The sequence below is a fragment of the Bradysia coprophila genome, unplaced genomic scaffold (assembly GCF_014529535.1).
Source record: "Bradysia coprophila strain Holo2 unplaced genomic scaffold, BU_Bcop_v1 contig_94, whole genome shotgun sequence".
Taxonomy (NCBI): domain Eukaryota; kingdom Metazoa; phylum Arthropoda; class Insecta; order Diptera; family Sciaridae; genus Bradysia; species Bradysia coprophila.
Window position 1 is genome coordinate 5,481,472 of NW_023504022.1, and position 23,687 is coordinate 5,505,158.

Here is a 23,687-nt window from a genome sequence, read left to right on the forward strand (position 1 = left end):
TAATTCAATCCAGTATATGTTGTTGGCAGTCATGCACTTCGAGGCGAAAACCAATCACTTCGTTGCGTTCATACACGACCACGGTAACAATTGGAAATGTATTGACGATTTGAAAAAAAACGTGCAAAAAGTCGATGCTGTTACCGAAGTAAACCCGTTCATTTTATGCTACATCTCAACAGTACGCCAATTTGATTTTGAAAAATTAATTGAAGCTAGTGTAAGTAAGTAAGAGCAACAGCGTTCTTAGAAGTTATTTAAGAAATTTTTCTTTATAGCGGGCAATTGCGACTTTATCACAGAGTCCCGAGGAACAAGCCAAGAATTCACCTCAAAAGAAGCACGCACCACACGCAAGACCACACGAGCCAGGCGTAGCAGGTAAAGTGTCCGAAAAACTGTCAGCTAGCCTAACTTTGTAGTCAGTAGTCAGCCGATCACGACAAAGCAATTTTTATGTTGTCGTTCTCATTTTGCTAAGATGGTCACGAACGCAACGTATTCCTTGATGTTGATGTTCATGCAGTTTAGATGTTTATCATGTCCAGGGTACAAATGCATGGTGCGTTGACATAAACCATTTTTCAACAAATTTTTAGAGATTCACTACCGAGAAAGTAACAACACAAAATTTAAAAAACATTTCTTCTTCTAATTCAGAACCTGCTACAAAAGCTGTGTTGCCTGCAGCCCAAAATGAGGAAAAGCAGGAGGAAAAGATTGTATCGAAAAAGCGAAAGAAGCGCCATTCAAGTAAAATTAAAAAGAAAAATAAATTAGAATAATTTTTTGAATGAATTCAAATGAATTTCAATTTATAAATTTCATCGTAATAAATATTATCATCAAATATTTATCATTTGTTTACATTCTAGCAATTTTAAATATTTACGAGCTTGACTTCTATCCTTGCTTCTATCAGGATTTTAATGAGAAAGGCAGTCACAAGATATCGTGTCATATCTTGTGACTTATTTCCTCTAATTGTTTATTGATGATTCCCTCCGAGTGCTGCTCGGAGTGCTGAAAAATCTTAAACTGTATTTATGATTTTCTTTCTCGTCCGTTGATGTTAATATAGAAAGTCTCGCGATGAGAAGAGAATCTTAATTGTAAGCAATAAATCTGTAGACAATCAAGATAATCTTAAACAGAGAACGTTACAAATTGCACTAAACTTTTATACATTAAAATAATCTTATACATCACATGAGAATCTCGTACAACACAAGAGAATCTTAAGCATCACAAGATAATCTCGTACATTACAAGAGAATCTTAAGCATCACAAAATAATCTCGTACATTACAAGAGAATCTTGTACATCACAAGATAATCCTGTTCACCACAAGAGAATCTTGTGCATGACAATAGAATCTAGTGCACCACAAAAGAATCTAGTGTATCACAAGAAAATTTTGTGCATCACAAAAGAATCTTGTGCATCACAAAAGAATCTTATGTATCACAAGAGAATCTTGTGTATCACAAGAGAATCTTATGATATGACGTGTAAGCATGCGTGTAAGGTCCTCTTGTGACGGAGAAGATTCTTTTATGACGTACAGTTTTTTTTAAGTATTATAATCTCTCGTTATGCATTAGATTCCTTTGCTTGTTCCTTTGTAACATATACGCTCTTTTTATGTAAGAGGTTCTTATTCAAAGCAGAATCTTTTACATCACAGCAGAATGTTATAACATCACCAAAGAATCTATCACATCGACAGATAATCTATTACATCACCAGAGAATCTCGTACATCATAAGAGAATCTCTTCATCACAAGAGAATCTCCTATAATAAAAGAAAATCTCCTACAACACAAGAGAATCTCTATTCCCCACCACATTGACTTAGAATACCTTTGGTGTGTTTAGTATCTTGAGTATTAATCAATTTTTTCTCGACGGTTTCTTTCCTGAAATCTATAAAATAGCTCGAATAGAAGTTTACAAAAATTTTGGTACACAAGATGTGGCAGATGTGGCATCTTAGAGAAATCATAGGATTCCTTAATTAAAAAAATGAGTGAGTACCCCCCTGATAAAGCATGAAAATCTGTGGAAGAAATACGTTTCCGCCCGTTAAAAAATGTTGATAGCGGAGGTCCTTTGGAGGCTTTTAAATTCCAATTTTTAAAAGTATGTCCCTTAGTCGATGAGGTAAATGGAACATTACTACGTTCTTTTATTTGGCTGTCCAATGGACAGTGTCCATAATAACGTTTATAAACGATTCTAATTTTTTGATCACTTTCATTTACTGTCCTTTATTGTACATTCAAATCACTTCGGCTTCATTACAGTGTCATTACAATTTTTTACAAGGTCAATTGCCCATGTGTTTTTGAGTTTTAAATTTATCAGATGGAGCTCCTTTGATAACTCATCTTATAGACATTTCCGTTTCATCTAAAAAAAGTTTGTTAATAATATTTTGTTTTGCTTGAACAAAACAGCGTGTGCAAATTCACGACTTAGAGTTGTTTTTAAGCCCCGTACGAAGTACGAAGGGGCTTATAGGATTACGATGCCGTGTGTAATTGATGGAATTGTAAGCAGACGGTAAGGGCAAAGTGTTTGCCTATGTTCATAGATGACGAATCCGCAATAAAAATTTGGGCCGTCTGTCCGTCTGTCCGTCACGTCGATATCTTGAGTAAATCAAATCCGATTTCAAAAAAAAAAAATTCCCTGAAAGATAGTCAAAATAGTGAGGCTAAGTTCGAAGATGGGCATATTCGGGTCGGCCCTTCGTGAGTTAGGGCCACCTAAGTGATTTAAGGTCTTTTGGTGATATTTATGGCAAAATAAACGATGGAAATGTAAATGACACGGCAAATGATAGGTATTGTCAATACCAATCCAGGAAAAAAAAGGTTTTTTAAAATCGGGTGAGTGGACCGTGAGTTAGGGCCTTAGAAGTGAAAAGCTACTAGGGCCCTATGTGTATTTTACATAGAACTCAAGTAAATTTCATTCGTTTTTCGTAATTTTTGTGTCATTTGGAAGGTAATCAAAGGCCGAATAGAATGTTGTTGAAAAAAAAATTAAATTTGGGTCCTCGGACTAAGGCCGCTACTAGGGCCCTATGCGTATTTTACATACAACTCGAGTAAATTTCATCGTTTTTCGTAATTTTTGTTTCATTTGAAAGATAATCGAACACCGAATAGAATGTTGTTGAAAAAAAAATTAAATTTGGGTCCTTGGACTAAGGCCGCTACTAGGGCCCTATGTGTATTTTACATTGAACTCGAGTAAATTTCATTCGTTTTTCGTAATTTTTGTGTCATTTGGGAGGTAATCAAAGGCCGAATAGAATGTTGTTGAAAAAAAATTAAATTTGGGTCCTCGGACTAAGGCCGCTACTTGGGCCCTATGCGTATTTTACATACAACTCGAGCAAATTTCATCGTTTTTCGTAATTTTTGTTTCATTTGAAAGATAATCGAACACCGAATAGAATGTTGTTGAAAAAAAAATTAAATTTGGGTCCTTGGACTCAGGTCGCTACTAGGGCCCTATGTGTATTTTACATATAACTCGAGCAAATTTCATCCGTTTTTCGTAATTTTTGTTTCATTTGGAAGGTAATCAAAGACCGAATAGAATGTAGTTGAAAAAAAAATTTGGATCCTCGGACTAAGGCCGGTACTAGGGCCCTATGTGTATTTATACTCAATAAATTAAAATTTTAGGGCTATTTGAAATTTTTGTTTTATTTGAAAGGAACGTCGTACGGGGCTTCGTAATTGCGCTATGCGCAATTTCTAAGATGTACACATTACATAATAATTTTACTTTAACTACTTTAACCGGCGCATAGGCTTACGGTCAAAGTAGGGTGACAGACGCACTAGGGTCACGTACGCAATAGATATACGGGTTTGTACGGGGCTCAGTCGCAGCAAACGCTCCGACTGTTCTGATGGCTCGTTTCACTATTCGGTTACTTTTTCTAAATTAATTTAGAGTGAGAATACCCAATGAAAATGTAAAACAGGTATTGTCCGCCCGGAGGACATAAAAATTTGATTTTCGTACTTAAACGCACTCATTTTCATATTATTTTGACATAAAATGTGAGTGCGTTTAAGACGAATTCGGCGATCGACCATACCTGTTCTCTACTTTCATTGAGAATACCAACTTAATTCGACAAAATTGATCACTTTTTTACTATTTTCTGAAGAAAAATCACATGCCGCTTTGTTTAATGCAAAGGGACGACAACGTGAGAAACAATACATACTTTACCTCATTTACGTACGATATAGAACGAGATTCCAACTTTCTACTAACTCGATGTAAAATGTTTTCCGGAAATGTGAAAATTGCAAATGAGAGTGAACTCGAACAAACAGAAAGCGGTAATTTCCTCGGAAAACACTCTACATCGAGTTCGCACTCATTTCCAATTTTCTCTGGAAACAATCTACATGGAGTCCATTTCCAAGACTCTCTCACACACAGTTCGCTCCCGTTTACAAAATTGCGAAGATTCCTAGCAGCCCATTGATGAGATAGATAGATGTGAAATCTTCTACGTCATTGCTAATAGATCTAACACATACGATTTTATCATTTCCATTGCTTCATTCTTCTGCATGCAGAATAAGAATATGAAAGTATTCCTTCAATCATTCTTATATCAATGACTATTGGCCCTTTTTTCAAATACCTACAAGAAACACATCACGAAAGTATTGAGTGTCAGTTAAATACTTCTTTCGTTCTAAGTATTTTAACTAGCTTTACTAGCTTTACCATGAGCTTTAGAGTATATGGGACCACTTTTAAATCTAGCCAGAACACACATTGGGTATTTGTGTCTAAGCTGCTGATAACAGATGGCACGGATGTCTCTAAAAGGTAAAATTCAGTGTTCTGAATGTCATAAAATTACTTCTGTCCAACTTCACTTAACATTCAGTTCCGCGACGTCTATTTTTATTGGTTTTTGTTATTAACAGCTGTACAATTAATTAGAGATATAAGTTAGAAAACATCTGTAACCGAGACATTGTGATAATAAAAATACAAATTTCCGGTAACTGTTAACATGAATTATCGTGTACTGTGCCACAAACGATTGCTGCAGTCATTTGGTTACACTTCTTCCCGTCTTTGGATTCAAAATTTTCAAACTAAATTGAAATACCCTTGGAACGGACAACTGTGTCTGTTAAACGATTCGTCAATTAATCAGCGCTGCTATTCCACCAAAGAAAAATTCGATGAAATTTACACGAAAACGAAGCAGAAATTCTTGTGTAAGTCCGGATATAATGTGCAAACTCTCGCGGGTGTTGTGGATGTGTGTGTCAGCATTTAAATATCTCAAATGAATTTTGAATTCCATTTTCAGCGAAAAAACTTCCACAAGACGTCGATTTGACGAGTGTGTTTGCGTGCAACGAATTAGATCTTGACGAAATCAGTGTCTACGGCTTCGACTATGACTACACACTAGCTTGCTACAAACAGTCGCTGCACTATTTACTGTACAATCTTGGCCGTGACATATTGGTCCAGAACTACAAATATCCCAAAGAAATTCTCAATCTCGACTACCTGCCCGGATTTGCGGTTCGTGGCCTCCATTATGACATCGAAAAAGGGCTGCTGCTCAAATTGGACTCATTTCTTCAAATCCAATTCGATACGGTGTATCGTGGTCTGACACCTGTCAGTGAAGCTGAGGTGTTGCAACTGTACAAGAATCGCATCATACCGATCGCGTATGTCGAAGGGAAAAAGGGTCAACATGATCTGCGTGGTAGTGCGAAAATGGTTCAGTTGGCCGATCTGTTTTCCGTGCCCGAAATGACACTGTTATGCAACGTGGCCGAGTTTTTCATTCAGAACGGCAAGAGCTACCATCCGGAAATTCTGTTTCGTGACATAAAGAAGTCGATCAGTGCCAGCCATCCGATAATGCACAGTTACGTGACGAAAGATGTGGGGAAGTACATCGACACGAATGTCAATTTGAGACAGTACTTCAAGAAATTGGTGGAGGCTAAGAAGCAGCTGTTTTTGGTCACCAACAGTCCGTACTATTTCGTCAACAAGGGAATGGAAATGCTGGCTGGCGATGATTGGCAACGGTTTTTCGATGTTGTTATTGTGAACGCTAGGAAGCCTCGATTTTTTACCGATCTGTCTCGACCAATACGAGAATTCGATGTAACGACGAACACTCACCTTTGGGATCGCGTTGTAGCTTTAGATAAAGGAAAAATTTATTATGAGGTGAGCGAGGTGGCAAAGGCCAGCTGGAAATCATTTCCGTAAATGTTCTCTTCCATCCATTCCAGGGAACCCTGAAACAACTTCTCGATCTGACCAAATGGAGCGGCGAAAATGTGCTGTATTTCGGCGACCATCCGTACAGTGATCTAGCTGATGTTACTCTGGAACATGGCTGGAGGACAGGTGCAATCATTTCGGAACTGACTGTAAGTCGAACGTTTTCCAATTCATATTCGCTGACACTAACTCAATTGATTGCGCAGCACGAAATCAACACGCTCAACAACGAAGAGTTCAAGGCGAACGCGAACTGGCTGCAGATGTTAACTCAAATGATTGAAGACCATCAAGATAACGAGTCCGAGGCAGCGAGAAGTGCAGTGAGAGCTTGGCATGACGAACGCGATGCTTTGAGGTGAGCACCAAAAAATTTGTTTGAGCGTGTTTGACGATGCTAAAGTGAAAATATTCCTCAGGCACCAGACGAAGTGCGTGTTCAACCAACAGTTTGGTAGTGTGTTCCGGACGTATCACAATCCGACGTATTTCTCCCGCCGTTTGTTTCGATTCGCCGACATCTACACCAGCAACATAACGAATTTATTGAAATATTCCGTGTCGCATACGTTCTATCCACGGCGCGGTGTTATGCCACATGAGTACACTTCGTACTTTATGTAAAATGTCCTACGGTTCGATTGGTTGTACAGAATCCAGCACTATAATATCTAGGGATTCGACGATGTCGGTAGGTAGGTTCCGTTGTAATTTTATGAGTCAATTAGCTATGCTTCACGAAAAAAAAACTGGATCGGGAACTCATCGCCATTTTAGTCATTAGTTTTTAGGCGCACGAATTTTATTGTACACACTAGTCAGGGTTGCACCTCAAGAACAGTCAGTGTTACACGATTTACTTGTCTTGCACCGTAAAAGGGATGGTCAACGTTCATTTTATACTGGTAACTAACAGTATTCTCCAGCAACCAGCACTGGCATAACGTATTCATCAAGAATTCACAGAAGAAAACCCTGTTTTGGCGACACTCGAAGGTGCACTTTAAAACATAGTATCGGAATCTCGTTCATTTTAACCCAAAGTCGTTCCTTTCTGTCGAAAAATTTAAATTTTGAATTCGAACCAAGAGTTTTATTAGTGTTGACTACCCTACAAACGGGCCAATCTTATTAAACGATTTACCGTCTTTGATGAAAGTTAGGCATCATGTACCTCAGTCGATTCGATAAAAAGTTTAAAATCCTTTACGCTGAAGCATAGTTAATTGAAATTCACCCAACAAAACACATAAAATGTAGAAATTGTAGATAAAAAATACGAAATATCTGTAAACCGGTCAGGGCTCATCCTAGATGAAGTAGTAGATTGTTAAATGCCTCGACTATAAAATTAATTATATTAAGTACGTAACGCTGTTTTGTGTCATATTTCATGCCAAAAATTTGTTTTAAATTTGGATTTTTAATGTTTAAAAAGCTCAAAGGAGCAACTACGCTTTTGGAATCGACCGGAAAGAAAAAAATTTTACAAATAAATTGAATTTTTCAAATTTTGCTACCATTGACTGAAATCGTACCTACTTTTTGAAATTATACAAATTTTTAAGGTAGGAATTGAGTGCTAGTCATCTGATATCGACCGCTACAATAAACATAACAAGCGACCTGCGGTTAATGTGAAATTTCGTATAGCAAAATTAATGTTGAAATAGATGAAGTAATAGAATTGGTCAATTCAAACAATATAAATGACGGAGTATTACGCATAGAAACTAACAGACTCGAGTTCCACTGGTGAGGCGATATGTTTCAACTAACTTTGTTGACTGTAGATCTATGATCCAATTCGCTTTATTAGATCCACACGCATTACCAACGTGGATATCGCATGTGTGGATTGTAATGTGACGACTTTATTTTCTTCCACTTTAGCTTCAACATACATTTTGCTATATAGGACAACATTACCCAGAATCATCGCTTTCTTTCCTTGTTGCTTAAACAAATTTCATAACTTCTAGAAGAAATTTTTTTTTCGAAAATTGACTACCCCAATTCATGGCAAATTTGGGGACGAATATTCGTCTCGTCGCATCAATTCCTACCGTAGATGTTGAGAAAATTATTGTTTTTTTTCGATAAATTTTAGAAACGAATAAGAAAATGAGCGAGAAAAAAGAGATTTTTTTTAGAGAAATTATTAGAAAATTTGACAATAAATGACGATTGTGTGAAAGTAAATTAAGACAAAGAGACACTGTTACCGTTTAAGATTTACCAATTATTACAAATATGTGTTCAAAATTGTGAATCTTATCATTTCTCGTACCTGCTTTAATATGTTAAACATTTTGTTTTGTTTGTTTTTGGGTGAAGAAAACCAAAAGTTTTTTTTTTTCTTTATTTCTGAGCGTTAATTTAATTGCACTTTTGTTTAGCACAATTATTAAATATATTTTTAAAGAGAGAATTACAATATCAATGTTTTCCGAATTAGTCAAATGCCGTTTTCTTTCCAATAAAACTGCAAGCCTCGCTGAATTCGGCTTTTATAAAATGAAATGACCTTCGGAATGAACTACCATTGGAATCTTTCGTCGCCTACGTCGAATTAATGCAATGTGTAATATATACGGACACTAGTACGATTTTTCTGTGATTCCTTGTCTATTGTGTCATTTTTTCCTTCGATGATTCACAATAGGGTTTCTTAATTGCTCACAGACCGAATCCTCAGAGACTTTCCAGACCAACAGATCCGAACTAGTAAATACAATCGAGACTGACGATTACCGTCTCCCGGTAATAAAAATAAAATTTTATTAACCGGTTTTTGCCGTAGAGCATTATCACGATTTAAGTAATCAAAAATTCCAGTAATCTTACTTACAAAGGTAACATTTAACCCAAGTCCCAATATTTATGTCAGGTTATTGTCGAAAATATGTTTTACTTGAACAATCAATTTGAATACAAAATGCAGAAGAATTTTTAACCTGTTACAGACGGCAAGCATATGACCAGTATTATTATCTGGCAGGCATCCATAACGTTATAACCGAAATCGATTTCGTTACAAGAATAACGTTATTCGAGTAACCGAATTCATTTTCGTTGAAATGAATTCGGTTATTCGAATAACGTTATTTGAATACCGAAGTTAATTCGGTTATCGGAATAACGTTATTCAAAAAACAGAATGAATTCGGTTATTTCAATAACGTTATTCGATTATTGAAATTAATTTCGTTTTTTAGCTCCGTCTTTCATTTTTTTAAAAAGAAATCTATGCAACTGAATTTTTGAATAACGATATTCGTATAACCGAAATTATTCGGTTTTCTGAATAACGTTATTCGAATAACCGAATTCATTTCGATATTCGAATAACGTTATTTGCGTAACCGAATTCATTTGGGTAATCGAATACCGTTATTCGAGTAACCGAAATGATTTCGGTTACTAATAACGTTTTTGGGGATCCCTGTTATCTGGTCTACGGGATTGGGATTACAGCAATGAACTGTCAGAAATCTAGTACATTTTCTGCTGGCCATACAAAAATTCATCCGAAAATAAATTCTTTGCAGTCAATTGCTGGAATCTAGGGATTCCAGCAATGAACTGTCAGAAATCTAGTACATTTTCTGCTGGCCATACAAAAATTCATCTGAAAATGAATTCTCTGCAGTTCATTGCTGGAATCTAGCAGTTCATTGCTGGAATCTATTACTTCCATCGATCAAAGTGTTTTTAATCTGTTGATTTCTAGTCTTGTACTTCAATTTTTTTAATATGCATTTTACTAAAACGACCATATTACCAGGAGCTTGTCAGATAACAGGTTAATAAAATTCAGTTCGAGATTGAAAATGATGCAGAAATTCAGTCTCGTTCTGTCATCGGAGAGCTGTATGAGCCCTTACAAGTAAAAATAGGTGGTGAACCAACGTGTTTTTAAGTTGAAATTTAAAGTTGACACTCGTGATTTTTCTTGATGTAGTTCAAGAAATTTGAGAAATTGAAGAAAAATTTCAAAAAAATCCGAGTTTATTTCTTGAAAATATTCTTTGAATGGAACCCTAAATCAACGTCGTCTTTAATTCTTTAGAACATTGTAACCAAACTGTTTGTCTGAAGTATATGTGTGAATACGTCACACTGAGCCTTCTCTCTAATATGAAGCATTCTGTAGAAAATTGTTCGGAAATACTAAAGCAGATTATTATTCTGCTGTGTCAAGCCAAAACACCGTAAAACATTTGTGTCTCTATCCTACTTTTAAGGAGCTTTTGAGAGCCAGTATCCTAGAACCCAAAAAATGCTATAACGCCACGTAAGCATCTGTTATTGACAACATTGAATAACAATCTCAAGCTAGTGTTATCTTATAATATAGCAAAACGTTTAGCAAAACTAAAGAAGTACAAGATTCGGTAATAGATTGTTGTGTAGCGATATGCTTGCAGTTCGTAAGACGTCGAGAGTATCGTCAATTTACTTTATCCTTCCCATTCAATTTAAATTATTTTTAAATGAGTGCAAATGTCTTTTATAAACAGCCGATGACTGCGAACCTTATGTGTTTAGTGAACTCGTATGAGTATATTTGCAAAGTGAAATTTTATTTACTTTTGGGATATTTGGTGAGCAAATGCGTACGGATATGCAATACATACAGTGTCACACATTCGATTTAATGTTTCTTTTGCACCTATGTGTTTGGATTCTGTTCACAAAGTTAATTGTAGCTCGTACAAGCATTAATAGACGTTCATTTTATCGAAATGTTTTGGCTGTAGAATAGTACCTTACCACAACAGCGACTTTGCAGAATTTAGTTTTGGCAACAAATTGGATTATCAGACCGAACGGCCATGTCTGAAACACTTATCTTTAAATCGAAATGAACGATTGGCTTCGAAGAGTGAAAGTGTATGAAAGTGTGTTTGAACACACCCTACATTTATGTTGAATCAATTTCATATATTTACTTGTACCACCAAGCATGGACTGTGGAGATAATACATACCAACCAGACCAGTCATTACAGCAGTAATAACATATGATGTTGATATGCAAGATGACCTACAAACATACAAAAGTTTCTGTAAATACGCGTATAATGAAAATAAGTCTCAAGACCTCAAGCCAGTCTTTGCATACTAAAATAAAAACAACAAAAATGCAGAACACTCGCCGAGAAAAATTAACGAATTTGATTCGTTCGGTACCACATTTTCAAGAAATCAATGAACTTCGGTGGGAAGTCGAAAAACAATTTGAGCAGAAATCAGTTTTAAATTTTGATATTAACGTATATGGGGTTGGTTTATCCTCAAAATATAGCCATTGTAAAGGAAAACCCTTTGCAGCTTTCACGTTTACCGCATTTACCACATATGGACATGATTTACAGATTGTAAGAATGAATTTCCACAACTGGGTATGATTTACTTCAGGTGGGCAAGACTTATCGTATCAGTTCGATTCACATTCCATTTACAAACGCAAAAAAAGAACTTCTGTTAGTTAGTTCTTTTACGTGATATGACAATGTAAATGGCTTTTCGCCGATATGAAATATGCATTTTATAACATTGCCTATTCACGTAAAGCACTGTACCTACGACGTTCCAAATTTTTCTTTTGACAAGTAGGAATACAGCCCTCCCCTTCGGATCAGACCATAACGTCAAAATAAAAATTTGGAACCTCGGACGTAATGTACTATTAAATGTTATCATTTCGTTAGCCGTAATAAACGAATTTGCCGCCGAAAGGCAGGACTAGAAGTGACAGCATTCGAAGGGGTTCAAGGGAGCTTGTCGAAAGGGGAAGTCTTTAAAAGGGTACTAGCAAAATTAGACAAAATAGGACAGTGGTGAGGGTGTGTCAAAAGTCACCAAAAACAGTGGACGTCATCAGTGTGCCATCCTTAATATTTGATTTCATCTGATTGTAAAAAATTGTATCTTTTACGGTTGAATTGGCATAAGCTTTATTTCCACTTACCAAAAAAGTACTCCGTGTGAGAGACAGAATTGAATTTTTTTTAATTTTTGCTTTGTTTACTTGACAGCTCGCTCTCTCTCGGCTTTCACGTGGAGTAGCTTTTGTTGCAATTAGAATCCATACTTAAGAGGCATCGATGCTTTGCTGAAGAGCATACATTTGGGTGTTTTTTAAATGCAGGATTTAAGTTTACTTTTCATATCTTTCCAGTAGAAAGTTTCCACCAGAATCCTTTTTCAAAGATATAGAATCGCAATAACGACCACGAATGTGTGAAAACTGAGCAGTTTATGAAAATTTCATTAAACTGTTCACTTTTTTCAGAGTTGGTCAAATGTCTACAACCAAAACTAATTTTTATTTAAAGATAACACATTCGTGGTCGCTATTGCAGTCGTATATTTTTCTGATGATTCTGATGAAAAAATATCATCAAAAAAGAAATACGAGACACGCAAATGTATACATTATTCTTTAGGTGCTTAGCAAAAATTGTAGCCTATAGCTAAGCTAAGCACTTAAAGGAAATTCAAATTAAAAAGAACGATTCTGATAATTTTCAGTGACGACAATTTGAACTGCTTCTATTACATTTTCAATGGTTATTCTATGTAGTCGAGCTTACACACACGCGTACGCTGCGAAGTCTTTGAACTTTTACGCAGAATAAACCGTTCAAATGCTCGTTATGTTAGTCTATATATCACTAAAATGACCGCTGGCGTGACGATCGACGGTTCGGTTTTGTGTGCAAACTAATGACAACCAACTTTGCTTCTAAGGGAATTCCCCGTATTTAGTTCATTTGCATTCATTTCAAAGAATTGGACGCACTCACTTATTCATTACTATGTGAAATTGTGAAGTTGGTTTCGATTAGTTTGCACACTTTTCCCCACCATTCCTCACGTTTCCGTCATCAGTTTCACCAAACGAAGAGGACCAATTTTTTGTTGAAACAGCTGTTAGATTGACTGTCTCTATTCACTGTTCTAAGTATTACTATGTAAAGAGATCTCACTTTTTGTAAGCCATCGTGCACAGGGAATGATACAACTACTTGTCGTATATGTCTTTCCATTGCAACCTTAAGTAAACTCGTTGTTAGTAGATGAATGATGAATGATGAAATACTGTAAGATTTGTAGAAACCAAACAAATAAAGAATTCTTATTGTTTTTGCTTGAACACTTATGCAGGCAGAAGTTATGAATGCAACAATGACAAAAAAATTGGCGTGTTGTTTAACGTGACAAATGTCAAAATAGTCAGAATACATGGACATCGGCTTATGTATACCATGCGGTATACAGCTGATTTTTTTTATAAAAATAATTTTGGCAGACAGCTGTACTGAATTTCGTGACGTATATTATATAAAGCATAACATATTACCTGTGAAACCGGTGGTTATGCGCTAAGTCATGAAATTCAGTATACTTTGACGTAAGCCTAGGTCGCGCTAAATGTCTGGATTAGTTTTATATTGTACCGCATTTTTAGCTTTAAAATTTGTAGATGGCGTCACCGACATCAGAGTGTTATTGTGAAAATTCCGGTAAAAGTAAACAAAAAAAATATTTAAAATTAGCGAAGCACACGCCCTCTATAGTTATTTATACTGTGGACTACGCATGGTGCGTTTGAATTGGACTTAATTAATAGTGAGATATAACTCATATTTGTTTTCTTTATTATTGTTCATCGTGTCAAACATAATCTGTTGAGCAAAAATTTGGTCCATCGGTGTTGACTTTTTCGAGTTAGAGCACTTCAAGTGTAGGTCAGGTGCTATATAAGAGTTTTTCGTGTATTTTGAGATCGGTAAAAGTTTCCTATGTTGATTATGTTATTGTGTCACATAGTGAACATCATTACCTTTACAATGACACCATACAAGCCCGACCTCAAATTTTTTTTACTAAATTTGCATTTTCCATCTCATAAAATTGACGCACAGCTTGCGTAATTGTGAGTAATACGTTAGTCTTACAAACCACATTTATATCAGTCAGGAATGCACCGATTTCGCGAATGTAATAGCATAGTCTGCTTGCAGTTACCACAAAATCGATATGCAAACGTCTTCCGTGTGCTTAGTACATAATAGACGTAATGCAGTAAAATATGCTCGTCTATCGTATTATCACTGGAATCAAAATTGTAACTGCAGTTTCCAATTTGCAAACTCGTCTACCATTTTCTGTTGGTATGATCAATATTTGTTGCCCTCATAAATCGTTCATCATACCATTTTCTCACTTAAGTTAACAAACATAATTTCGTAGACAGCTAAATTTTTCGCAGCTTTTTTTTCTGCATTTTAATTTCTTCATAAATTTCGCTTTTTTAATATTATGAGGTGTTATGTATTCGCAGATTTCGCATAAATATGAGAAAAGTTACAGTCGCAATTTCAACCGAAAAAAAACTCATCAAAATATATATTTGACCAAATCATCCATCCGATACGAGACTTTTTAATGAATCATTTCAATGTTTTTAGGTCACGTGACAAAAATTTAAATAAATTACTAGCTCAGCTCAAAATGTTTTTTTTTAGTAAATTCTGAGAATAGAATCACCGTTTTCCCGTTACCTTTCTAAATGGTTTGATGAAGACGAGCATATTAAAGTCCCCTACCGAAAGAAAGAAGAAAAAAATTTGTAAAAACAAAATTCAAATAGAAGTAAAATCTGAAACAATAAAAATAATACGCTTGACTCGTTGGGAACGGCCATAAAATGTTAAGTATCACTCAAAGACTCATCAGAAATCGAAGACTGGTTCGGAATAATTAATGAAACGATTCAATTTTCTTGCCTATATCACCAATTATATCGAGAGTTCTATTTTAATTACACTGAATAAATTAAGCTAATTCGCCTAATACACCCATCTCCTCTCTATAGCCATCTCATTTTACGCTTTTGGCGTGTCGTGCTGCTTTTTCCTTCTTTTCAAATTAAACATTTTTTTGTGCACCTCACGCATAAAACATTCAATCGGAACTCCTATGTATACAAAACGACCAATTTGAAAACAATATTACATTTTACTAGAGTGTCTTCTTCTTGCAACTAACTTGCAATCGCCTCTTTGAATGAATATGTTATGCTGGTAGTGTTGATTCGGAAAAGAAATGAGTTGTAAAGAGTTGTGGATACACTCCATACAGGTAAAATGTATGGAACATTTTATACGATAGTGATGTAACGCTATATAAGAACCAAGTCACCAACCATTTCTTGTACATTTGTCGATTCAGTCTCGTTCGGTCAAGTTCCTCCCGCTCTTTCTCTCTTGCACTGTGTGGTAAAATAACGAATTCCGCGTCGAAATTCTATTCGAAGATTTTCGTTTTAATTGTTTTTGATCTTCAATTTCATTTTTTTTTTTTTTTTGGTGAATGGAAACGAGTTTTTAGTTTTCGTGCAATCAATTTTGTTTTCATATTCAATTAAGGGCACCCGGCTGCTCTTTAAAAGAAAAAAAAAACGAAACAACAAAAAATCAAATAATTGTGGAAAGTGGCCTCATTCTAAGGATTAATACGGATTACAGTTTTGAACAAAATAAGAGGTGAGAACAACGGGGATAATCAACCAGAGTTTTGGACACTACAGTGTGACCCCATTCAATTTAAAGTGTAACAGAAAGTCAGACAGTCATTAGAGTCTGAACGTGTTATTGCAACATGTAGATATCCTACATAAAATTGTGGCAATGAGTTTATACATTAAATTGATGAGTTGATGCCTGTGCATTGTATGTTATCACTTCTAGTAACGGCAATGTATGATGACAAGAAAATGTGTAGTCGAGATGGGAAAAGACTTTCATCTACGAAGGGATGTTACTGTTCGAATTGCATAACTGTAAATTAATTGGACCGACTACACAAGTGCTGCAGGTTTTTCTTTTTCTTACATCAACCGATCCATTTACAAATAACAAGTTCAATGACTCGGTTTACATAATACTTTCTTTACTATGCTACGCTTCACCTTAACATCAATTCTTCGTCTATTAACCAGCGTATACGTTACGTATATATATGTGTGTTGGTTGATCCGAATACGTATAAATCTATTGCCATGGTCTGGATTACTATAATTTCAACCATTAAAAGTGATATGGAAACCTAATGGTCGCAAAATGATATTTTTCAGTTCAAATATGTGTGGTAAAATGCTGAACGAAGGCATTGCTAAAAATGAATACATTTCGAAAAACGGTCGATTGGAAAAACCGTTATTCATTAAGTCAATACAACTTCTTGTATTTTATATGTTACGTTAAATGTGGGTCAATTATACACATACAATATGCTCTTTGCATCCGTACTTTAAACAATTTTTTTTTTGACGTGAACATGAACTTGATCGTGAATGAAACGCGCGAAAAATGTCAATCGTTTCAGATTTCTATTATATTATTGGTGAATGGATCACCACCTGGGTACTGTTTGAAACATATTAATTTATCATGAAAGTCCCGTGGTTTCGACGCATTCATCATCATCGTTATGACGGATTTTTCTCATGCAGAGAAAGTACATACCACGTTCGTTGTTATTGAGCTGGTGGTTCACCTAAATTAAGTTTTATTTAGTGGAGTCGTAACGTTCTAATTTTTGATCGCTGTGTGTGATTATATGGGCGTGTAATGGATGGCGTTTTCTTATGTAGCCAAACTATTCAAGAAAACGGAGTTTGTTAATTACAAAGGGAGTGATGAAAGTTGAAAATTTCGAGTTTCCGAGGCGGAGCCGAGGTCAAAAAACACAAAGATTATTTTCAACTTTCATCCCGACTTATGTACACAACTTTACACGGTAGCTACAAAATAATAATCATTTCAGCGCCAGGGTTATAAAATTTAGATGAAAATGAATTACATCACCGTGTGAGATGTGTAATAGTTATTTGTTCACCGAGGGGAAAAAAGTAGACAATTTCGTTTCGCGGATGTTGTTTGACGCCAGAATGAAATTTTCTACTTTTTCAACAGCGGCTCACGAAGTTTCAGCTGAGGTGAGGAAATCACTATTTTCTTGCCCCCGTTGTAAAATAGTAGATTACTTTACCGGTGAACTAATTTGCTCGGGCTGAAGCCCTCGGATAATTTTATTTATCTGGATACGAGATATCAAATTATTTATATGCAAATGCACTTTTCGTCACTGTTTGTAACAGTGAAATGCACTTACCGTACACAAGCATGTAAAAATGTTTACGACATGAAAGGGTCAAGATTAAATTTTCGTACGAGTGAGACACTTAACGTTCGTAAAAAGTTAGGGGAGTTCATCCTAATGACATCAGGTGAAAACATTCAGGAAGAATGAAGGAATGAAGGGATGAAGACGTATCGGTCTAAAGATTACATATTTCAATATTTTTCGGGCTATTCCACACGCCCGATGTTGCTTCATGTATTCATAAAATTATGGTCGAATGAAAGATCCTAGCGTAATTCCACAGACGTAATTCATTGAATAACCGTTAAAATTCAAATTTTACAGTCATGAATCTTTCATGCATCGTGCTGATATCGCTAGCTTGTCTAGTGTTGACGTCATATGCCTCGCCCATTCAAATTGTTGAAGCCCATCCAACCGAATCAAAATCAGATTTAACGCTAACAAATACGATAGCTGGTCGTCAAACAGCAGCAGCTGCAGTGCCAGCAGTTCCCGCAGCTGTGGACGATGATGATGACGATGACGACGAAGATGATATTGAGGATGCTTTAGACGATGATGATGGTAAGTGAAAGTGGCTTTGAGTGGATTTAAATCGACTTTTTCGTGATCGCTTTCTCTAAACCAGATGATGACGATGAGGAAGGCGGTGCTGCTGATGATGATGACGATGACGACGATGATTATTTGGAACGATTTTTCGATGATATTTTAGGCGGTTAGTTTTGTGTGGTAACTAACCTTTGTGTGGGAAAAGTTAAGAATTTCTATGGTGTCGCGGAATAAATGAAGAAATTTTTAATTTTTTTCCGGATAAGGGTGAGTCCGAGTATATATATTTCATTCTACTCGAAAATTTTCCCCACAGATGATGACGACGACGACGATGACGATGTAAGTCCATCGACTGGCCAAGTCCAGCAACCTGCTCAACAACCCTCAGCTCCAACTGCCGTAGCCGACGAAGTTGCTGGTGGCGACTATCCAGCTGGTGATGTTGATGCAGTCTACGATGACGATCAACAAGTCGAAGACAATGGTGTCCAAGTGTTAGATACAGCACCGGGCGATACAGTAAAGGAACCAAGTGAAACAGTGTCAGCTGTTGCAGCGCCAGCAACACCAATCGGTGCTGTTAATGTTGCTGCTGCTGAAGAAGAAGAGGACGATGAAGAAGATGAAATTGAGGATGCTCTTGATGTTGACGGTTAGTTTTGTTAATAACGAAAATGTATGCCGAAGATTATGCACAATTCGACGAAAAAGTGGTGTATCTGCAAGATTCGTTGTGCGGCCCTTTTGGATTTGAGTTAGATTTCAGCTAACAATTCTTATGATTTGTCTATCGCAAGTAAAGAAACAAGAACCGAATAATCGATAAGTTTTTGAAGATTTGGCTGGATAATGGTTTGCAGGCTAGATTTACTGAAGTTTCAATTTGCGTAAACCTTAGTAGAAAATCCACCTCTTCAATTATTCCTAGTTTTGTTGAATGAAAAGAACACCCAGCTTGACGATAAGACAGGCAGTGCAACAGAGCCGGACTGGCCCCATGGGCGTTCGAGCGATTCCCGAAAGGCTTTTTCATTTTTGTATGGATAAAGGGAAACGAATGGTCTTTACAAAATGGTATGTGGTGTCGATTAAAACGAATGTGTTATCAGGTCTTTGGAAAGAAGCACAAGTTTACTAAGCATGGGTTAAGTAGGTCGATGACTCGAAACTATCATCGGGAATTTGGACGAATGTTCTGTTACGAAAATTAGGAAAAAACTTCGTAGGTGACAGTGACACTTTACGGTGATAGTGACACTTTACTGAACCCTTTCGTTGTGTGCGATCTTCAGACATACATGGTCCACTCTCTGGCGTATAATCAAACCTGAATTTCATTTCTTTTGAACAGATGACGATGATGATGAAGACGATGACGATGACGATGAAGATGATCTGATTGGAGACGATGTGATTGAAGCTAGAGGTGCACGTGAGTCAAAATCGAAAAAAAACCATCGCCGGCAACATAGATTGGGACGAAGTGGTAGTAATAAAAATGGAAAGAAACCGACCGTTAAATTGACTAAAACAACGAATAAAACTAATGCGAAAAAGACACGAAGCTAGTCCAGTTCTAAAAGAGTGTTGCCGAGTTGGGATTTTAATTTTTTCTTAGATTAGATTCGGATTTAAGAACTCTTTTTATTTATTTATTTATGAAACAAAACGATTTTGCTTTGCTTTAATATTTAATATTTATTCTGTGCTAATTTATTTATTTATTTATATTTCTTTGTGTGTAATTTTCCGAAGCATTCAAGTTAAATAAAACCAGCAAAAGTACGTAAAATTCTCTCAAGTGTTAGTACAATCCTTCTTACCCAAAGTTTGTTAATGCTGTTGGTGTAATTACGACATTTTACATAGAAAATAGAAAGTTGTCCAACAAAATGAAATTGAAATTTTTATTTAACTTAATGCAAATTAAAAGAAAGAAAAAACAAAAAATTGAAACAAATCTATCTATCCATCCTTGTGTGCTAATATCTTCTATTCTCGACTGATTCTCAAACTATCGCTTCTGCAATCTAAGGATTTGAAAATTCTACTCTTGTAATAAGCATCATTTGCATGATTATATTTGGTGGTTGAACGACTGATATAATAGTGGAAAGACATGACGAAATCATTTTTCTGGACAACGACTGCAAACAAGACTTATTTGTGAGAAAATACTAAAATTAATGAAGTAAAAGATTTTGTTTGTATATCCAACACCTAAATATGACTACAATACCTGGAGTGACATATTGACATATACCTCTAGCAGTATCATAGCACTGAGCCAAAGACTAGAACAGATATTTTTTAAACATAAAATTACGCCGCAGTAGCATTAAGTACAAACTTAATTTATATGAGAAATTATGACAACTACGACTCCTCCTGAAAATTCTGTTCTCGTGCTATGTTCAGTGATATAGCCGTATTTAAGAGATTGAAATAATTCTTTGGAATTGTATGGGATCTACTACAATGAAAACTCATGACAGCGAAAGCTTACACATGCACTAAAACAGTTGCAACGACCCAAGGACATCTTTCACAAATTTCGATTTTTTCATCAAAAAGTAAATTCTTGAACTAAAGTAACTCTCAGTATTAGACAGACGAACTGAGCCATTCGCATTCTTCATACGCTAAGCTTCTAACATAGAGTAAGATCATAGTCCGTCTACCGAAACAACGAGTCGAGTACCCAAATATTTATCTTCCCATCAATCAGCAATGATTTCTCTATTACGCTTGACTTTAGGGTATGCCATGGAGTGATGCATCGCTTATGCTTATACATACACCAAAAGAGAAACCAAAAGTTTACGGTGCTGAAGCTGGTGCCATAATGAAGAATTTTGATTGAAATGCCAGTCTTATATGAAAGTTAGAAAGAAAAATTCATTTTTTAATTGAATTCATCAGCTGGTACTAATACCTTTGATATCCCTTTGGTTTCAATTCGATGTAAACTGACTATCATTATCATATGCATAAATACACTAGGCATGTACTCGTTCAGGCTAAGATTCAAACTTTTGTTGTATGAAACGAAAGAAGTAGTAGATTCGATCAGTATGGCTATGTAGCAATATATACGATTAACGTTTGTAAAGGGTTTTCACTAGGGAATGTAACCGGTAAATTAAAAACCGGTAAAAACCGGTTAACCGGTTTACCATTTCCCGGGATTTTTTTTTTCATTTACCGGTTAACCGACCTTCAAAAATTGAATGATTTTTACATTTTTCCTTTGCAATAATACCTTGAATTGAATTATTCTTCTAGTTGCATTACAGCATTACATCTGATTTGAACTCGTTGTGAACATTTTCATCACATTTTCATCGTAAATTGCACCTCAAGATCAGCCCTAGACTGAGAAAAAAGGATCAGTTTATTTTGCGTTGCTGAGCTGGACAATCATGCTGTAATTTCTATTGTAATTGAATTTTCACCACAGTCCAAACAAAAGAAAATTCAGCATAATTGTCGATCTGAGCAACGCAAAATGTGTCATTTGTACTTAGCCTTAAGTTTGCAACTCTGAAATTGATGTTCTTTAGAAAGTCTACAGAATTCGAAGTTTAGAAGATCGTGTAACTACATCTTTAAGAAACCAATTGAAGCAACGTCCGTCAAAAATTCATGAAAACAGTTCAATAAGGAGCTTACCTTTCATTTATTTCCTTTCTCGCTCAGCATAGTAAAAAATTCAATCTTTACACTGTCCAACAGAAATTTTGAAACTATTTCACACGATCGATTTCCGATATTTCTGTTGAAATATGTAGATATGAAATTCTTTATCATCCTGAAAAATGCAAATAAAGGAACGGTAAACTCATTTCTGAAGGGCTTCGCGAGCACAATAAGCCACTTAGTAGGGGTAGGATAAAAGCATTTGTCATCGGTGCAAGTTACAAACTCCCAACTCATCCAAAAAAATGGCTGAACGAGTACAGAATGTACTATTCATTTCCAGGGAAATTTCCCGGGAAATTTTTTCTCATTTACCGTTTTTCCCGTTTCCCGTTTTTTTCAAAATCGACGGTAAATGCATTCCCTAGTTTTCACATCCATTCATTTCATGATGTAGTTGGTGCATTTAAAATGTATTTCAAAAAGCGAACCTATCTCAGCTGCAATTTCTTGAGAATTTTTTTTTTCATTCCTTTAGGTGGTCTGAAAGACAATTCAGTTCCGGTACCCGATATCTTGATCAATAAGTACAATCGATTTGTTGACGGTATCTTTGGACGTATCAATAAAATACTGAAGCGATCGTATGATCCAGTTAGTGTTCGTCTCTCAACGGGTGAAACCAAAACTAAAAAGACTAAAACCACAACAAAGAAGAGGTCTGTTAATTCACCCATTCGCCGCATTGAACCATCACCTAAATTACTAAATCAAAACTTTTGAAATTAAAGAAAAACAACCACACGCACCAAAACTAGTCAGAAATCTCGTACAGCATCCCCCATCAATCAATCTGAGATCGATCAAAATAAAAATGATGCACCTCGCGTAGACCGAAATCTAAGGGAAGTTGAACAACCCATTGCCGTCGGTATTCCAGAAACATTTTTGACAACATCGTCCAAGGACGTACCATCAGAAACCCGAACAGTTTCCTCGAAAAAAACCACTGAAAAACGAGTGACCAAGCGTACGAAAACGAAATCGAAGACGAAACAAGCAACAAAAAAGCAAGCCGAACGAGAAGGTGCCCATGGTGTTTTGTATGGTCTATCTACCCTCACCAGACAAGGGAATGTTCGGGTAAATGCCGTGGCTGATTATACAACCGTTAAAAGTAATTTCGTTTTGGGCCCGTTGGTTCTGAAAGTGGAAAAAGCATTCGGCCGGGGTGCCAAGCGTGAATTAAAAAGTGCTACAGCAACAACAACCGAAATGATTGGCCGAATTAATTTAAGAATTGTTAACGGAGCAGCAACGCTTCATTCGATTAAAGTTCAACAACCGAAACAGGTATGATTGCGTTGGCAATTTATTATTTTGCACATTTGGATTCTAAGAATTATAATTTGAATGTAGGTGCAAGTAGATAGTGCCGACAATCACGATAAGACGAGAAAGTTTGTATGGAAAAAGAGCTCGCATATTGCTCAAGTGGTTTCACAACAATTAACTGCTGCTGCACGATCAATGTTACAGCCACCACCGAGTACAAATTAGATGCATGCAATTCGTGCTGTACCTTAGCTGACTGTATTTGTACATAAGATTCGATTTAATTTATTTTATTGTCGTATTTCTCCCCTTAATTTATTTATTTATTCCCCGCTGTAATGAGATAGACGATTTAGTATAAATAATTTAAAGTTAAATGAGGTTTAAATGTCTAGATTCTACTCCCATTTCTAACTGATGCGAGCTGATTATGCTGCCATTTTGGGCGTTTGACGATAATGTAATACAAAAGTAATATGGAAAAAATTGGCGTTTTGATTTGGTCTACAACGAAGAGAGTTTTATAATGAAGCACCTGAAACACAGTCCACCCAGAACACCACTCTCCCCTTCAAATGAAACCGAATTTATAACATATCAGTAGTTCGTCATCGCCCAAAACCACTTACAGTGGAGGTGTGACGCACAGGACTTACAA

At 36.0% G+C, this 23,687-nt stretch overlaps 2 protein-coding genes across 3 annotated transcripts; both read left to right on the forward strand.

The window, feature by feature from the left end:
* Nucleotides 1-4,926: 4,926 nt before the first annotated feature.
* On the forward strand, nt 4,927-22,029 carry LOC119085091 (5'-nucleotidase domain-containing protein 3-like). 2 transcript variants are annotated; one of them, XM_037195334.1, is made up of 6 exons: nt 4,927-5,278; nt 5,374-6,260; nt 6,326-6,466; nt 6,524-6,675; nt 6,737-6,944; nt 22,018-22,029. In XM_037195334.1, the coding sequence occupies exons 1-5, from the start codon at nt 5,068-5,070 to the stop codon at nt 6,939-6,941; spliced, it is 1,596 nt and encodes a 531-aa protein (XP_037051229.1). In that variant the 5' UTR covers nt 4,927-5,067; the 3' UTR covers nt 6,942-6,944; nt 22,018-22,029. The 2 variants fall into 2 exon arrangements, with proteins under 2 accessions (XP_037051229.1, XP_037051227.1); XM_037195332.1 differs by lacking the exon at nt 22,018-22,029 and having other exon boundaries at nt 6,737-8,772.
* On the forward strand, nt 15,530-23,304 carry LOC119085090 (FK506-binding protein 4-like). Its single transcript, XM_037195331.1, has 8 exons — nt 15,530-15,876; nt 17,822-18,064; nt 18,129-18,218; nt 18,369-18,707; nt 19,407-19,487; nt 22,233-22,413; nt 22,486-23,047; nt 23,114-23,304. Exons 2-8 carry the CDS (start codon nt 17,824-17,826, stop codon nt 23,252-23,254), a joined length of 1,635 nt encoding a protein of 544 aa, XP_037051226.1. The 5' UTR covers nt 15,530-15,876; nt 17,822-17,823; the 3' UTR covers nt 23,255-23,304.
* Nucleotides 23,305-23,687: the final 383 nt, after the last annotated feature.

What these genes read in the sequence shown, in the direction of transcription:
- LOC119085091 (XM_037195334.1), top strand. Translation starts at nt 5,068, where the DNA reads ATGAATTATCGTGTACTGTGCCACAAACGATTGCTGCAGTCATTTGGT. An exon ending in AACGAAGCAGAAATTCTTGT is followed by an intron (nt 5,279 to 5,373) that starts GTAAGTCCGGAT and finishes TTCCATTTTCAG; the next exon opens with CGAAAAAACTTCCACAAGAC. An exon ending in CAATCATTTCGGAACTGACT is followed by an intron (nt 6,467 to 6,523) that starts GTAAGTCGAACG and finishes TTGATTGCGCAG; the next exon opens with CACGAAATCAACACGCTCAA.
- LOC119085090 (XM_037195331.1), top strand. Translation starts at nt 17,824, where the DNA reads ATGAATCTTTCATGCATCGTGCTGATATCGCTAGCTTGTCTAGTGTTG. An exon ending in TTTCGATGATATTTTAGGCG is followed by an intron (nt 18,219 to 18,368) that starts GTTAGTTTTGTG and finishes TTTTCCCCACAG; the next exon opens with ATGATGACGACGACGACGAT. An exon ending in AAAACCACAACAAAGAAGAG is followed by an intron (nt 22,414 to 22,485) that starts GTCTGTTAATTC and finishes TTGAAATTAAAG; the next exon opens with AAAAACAACCACACGCACCA.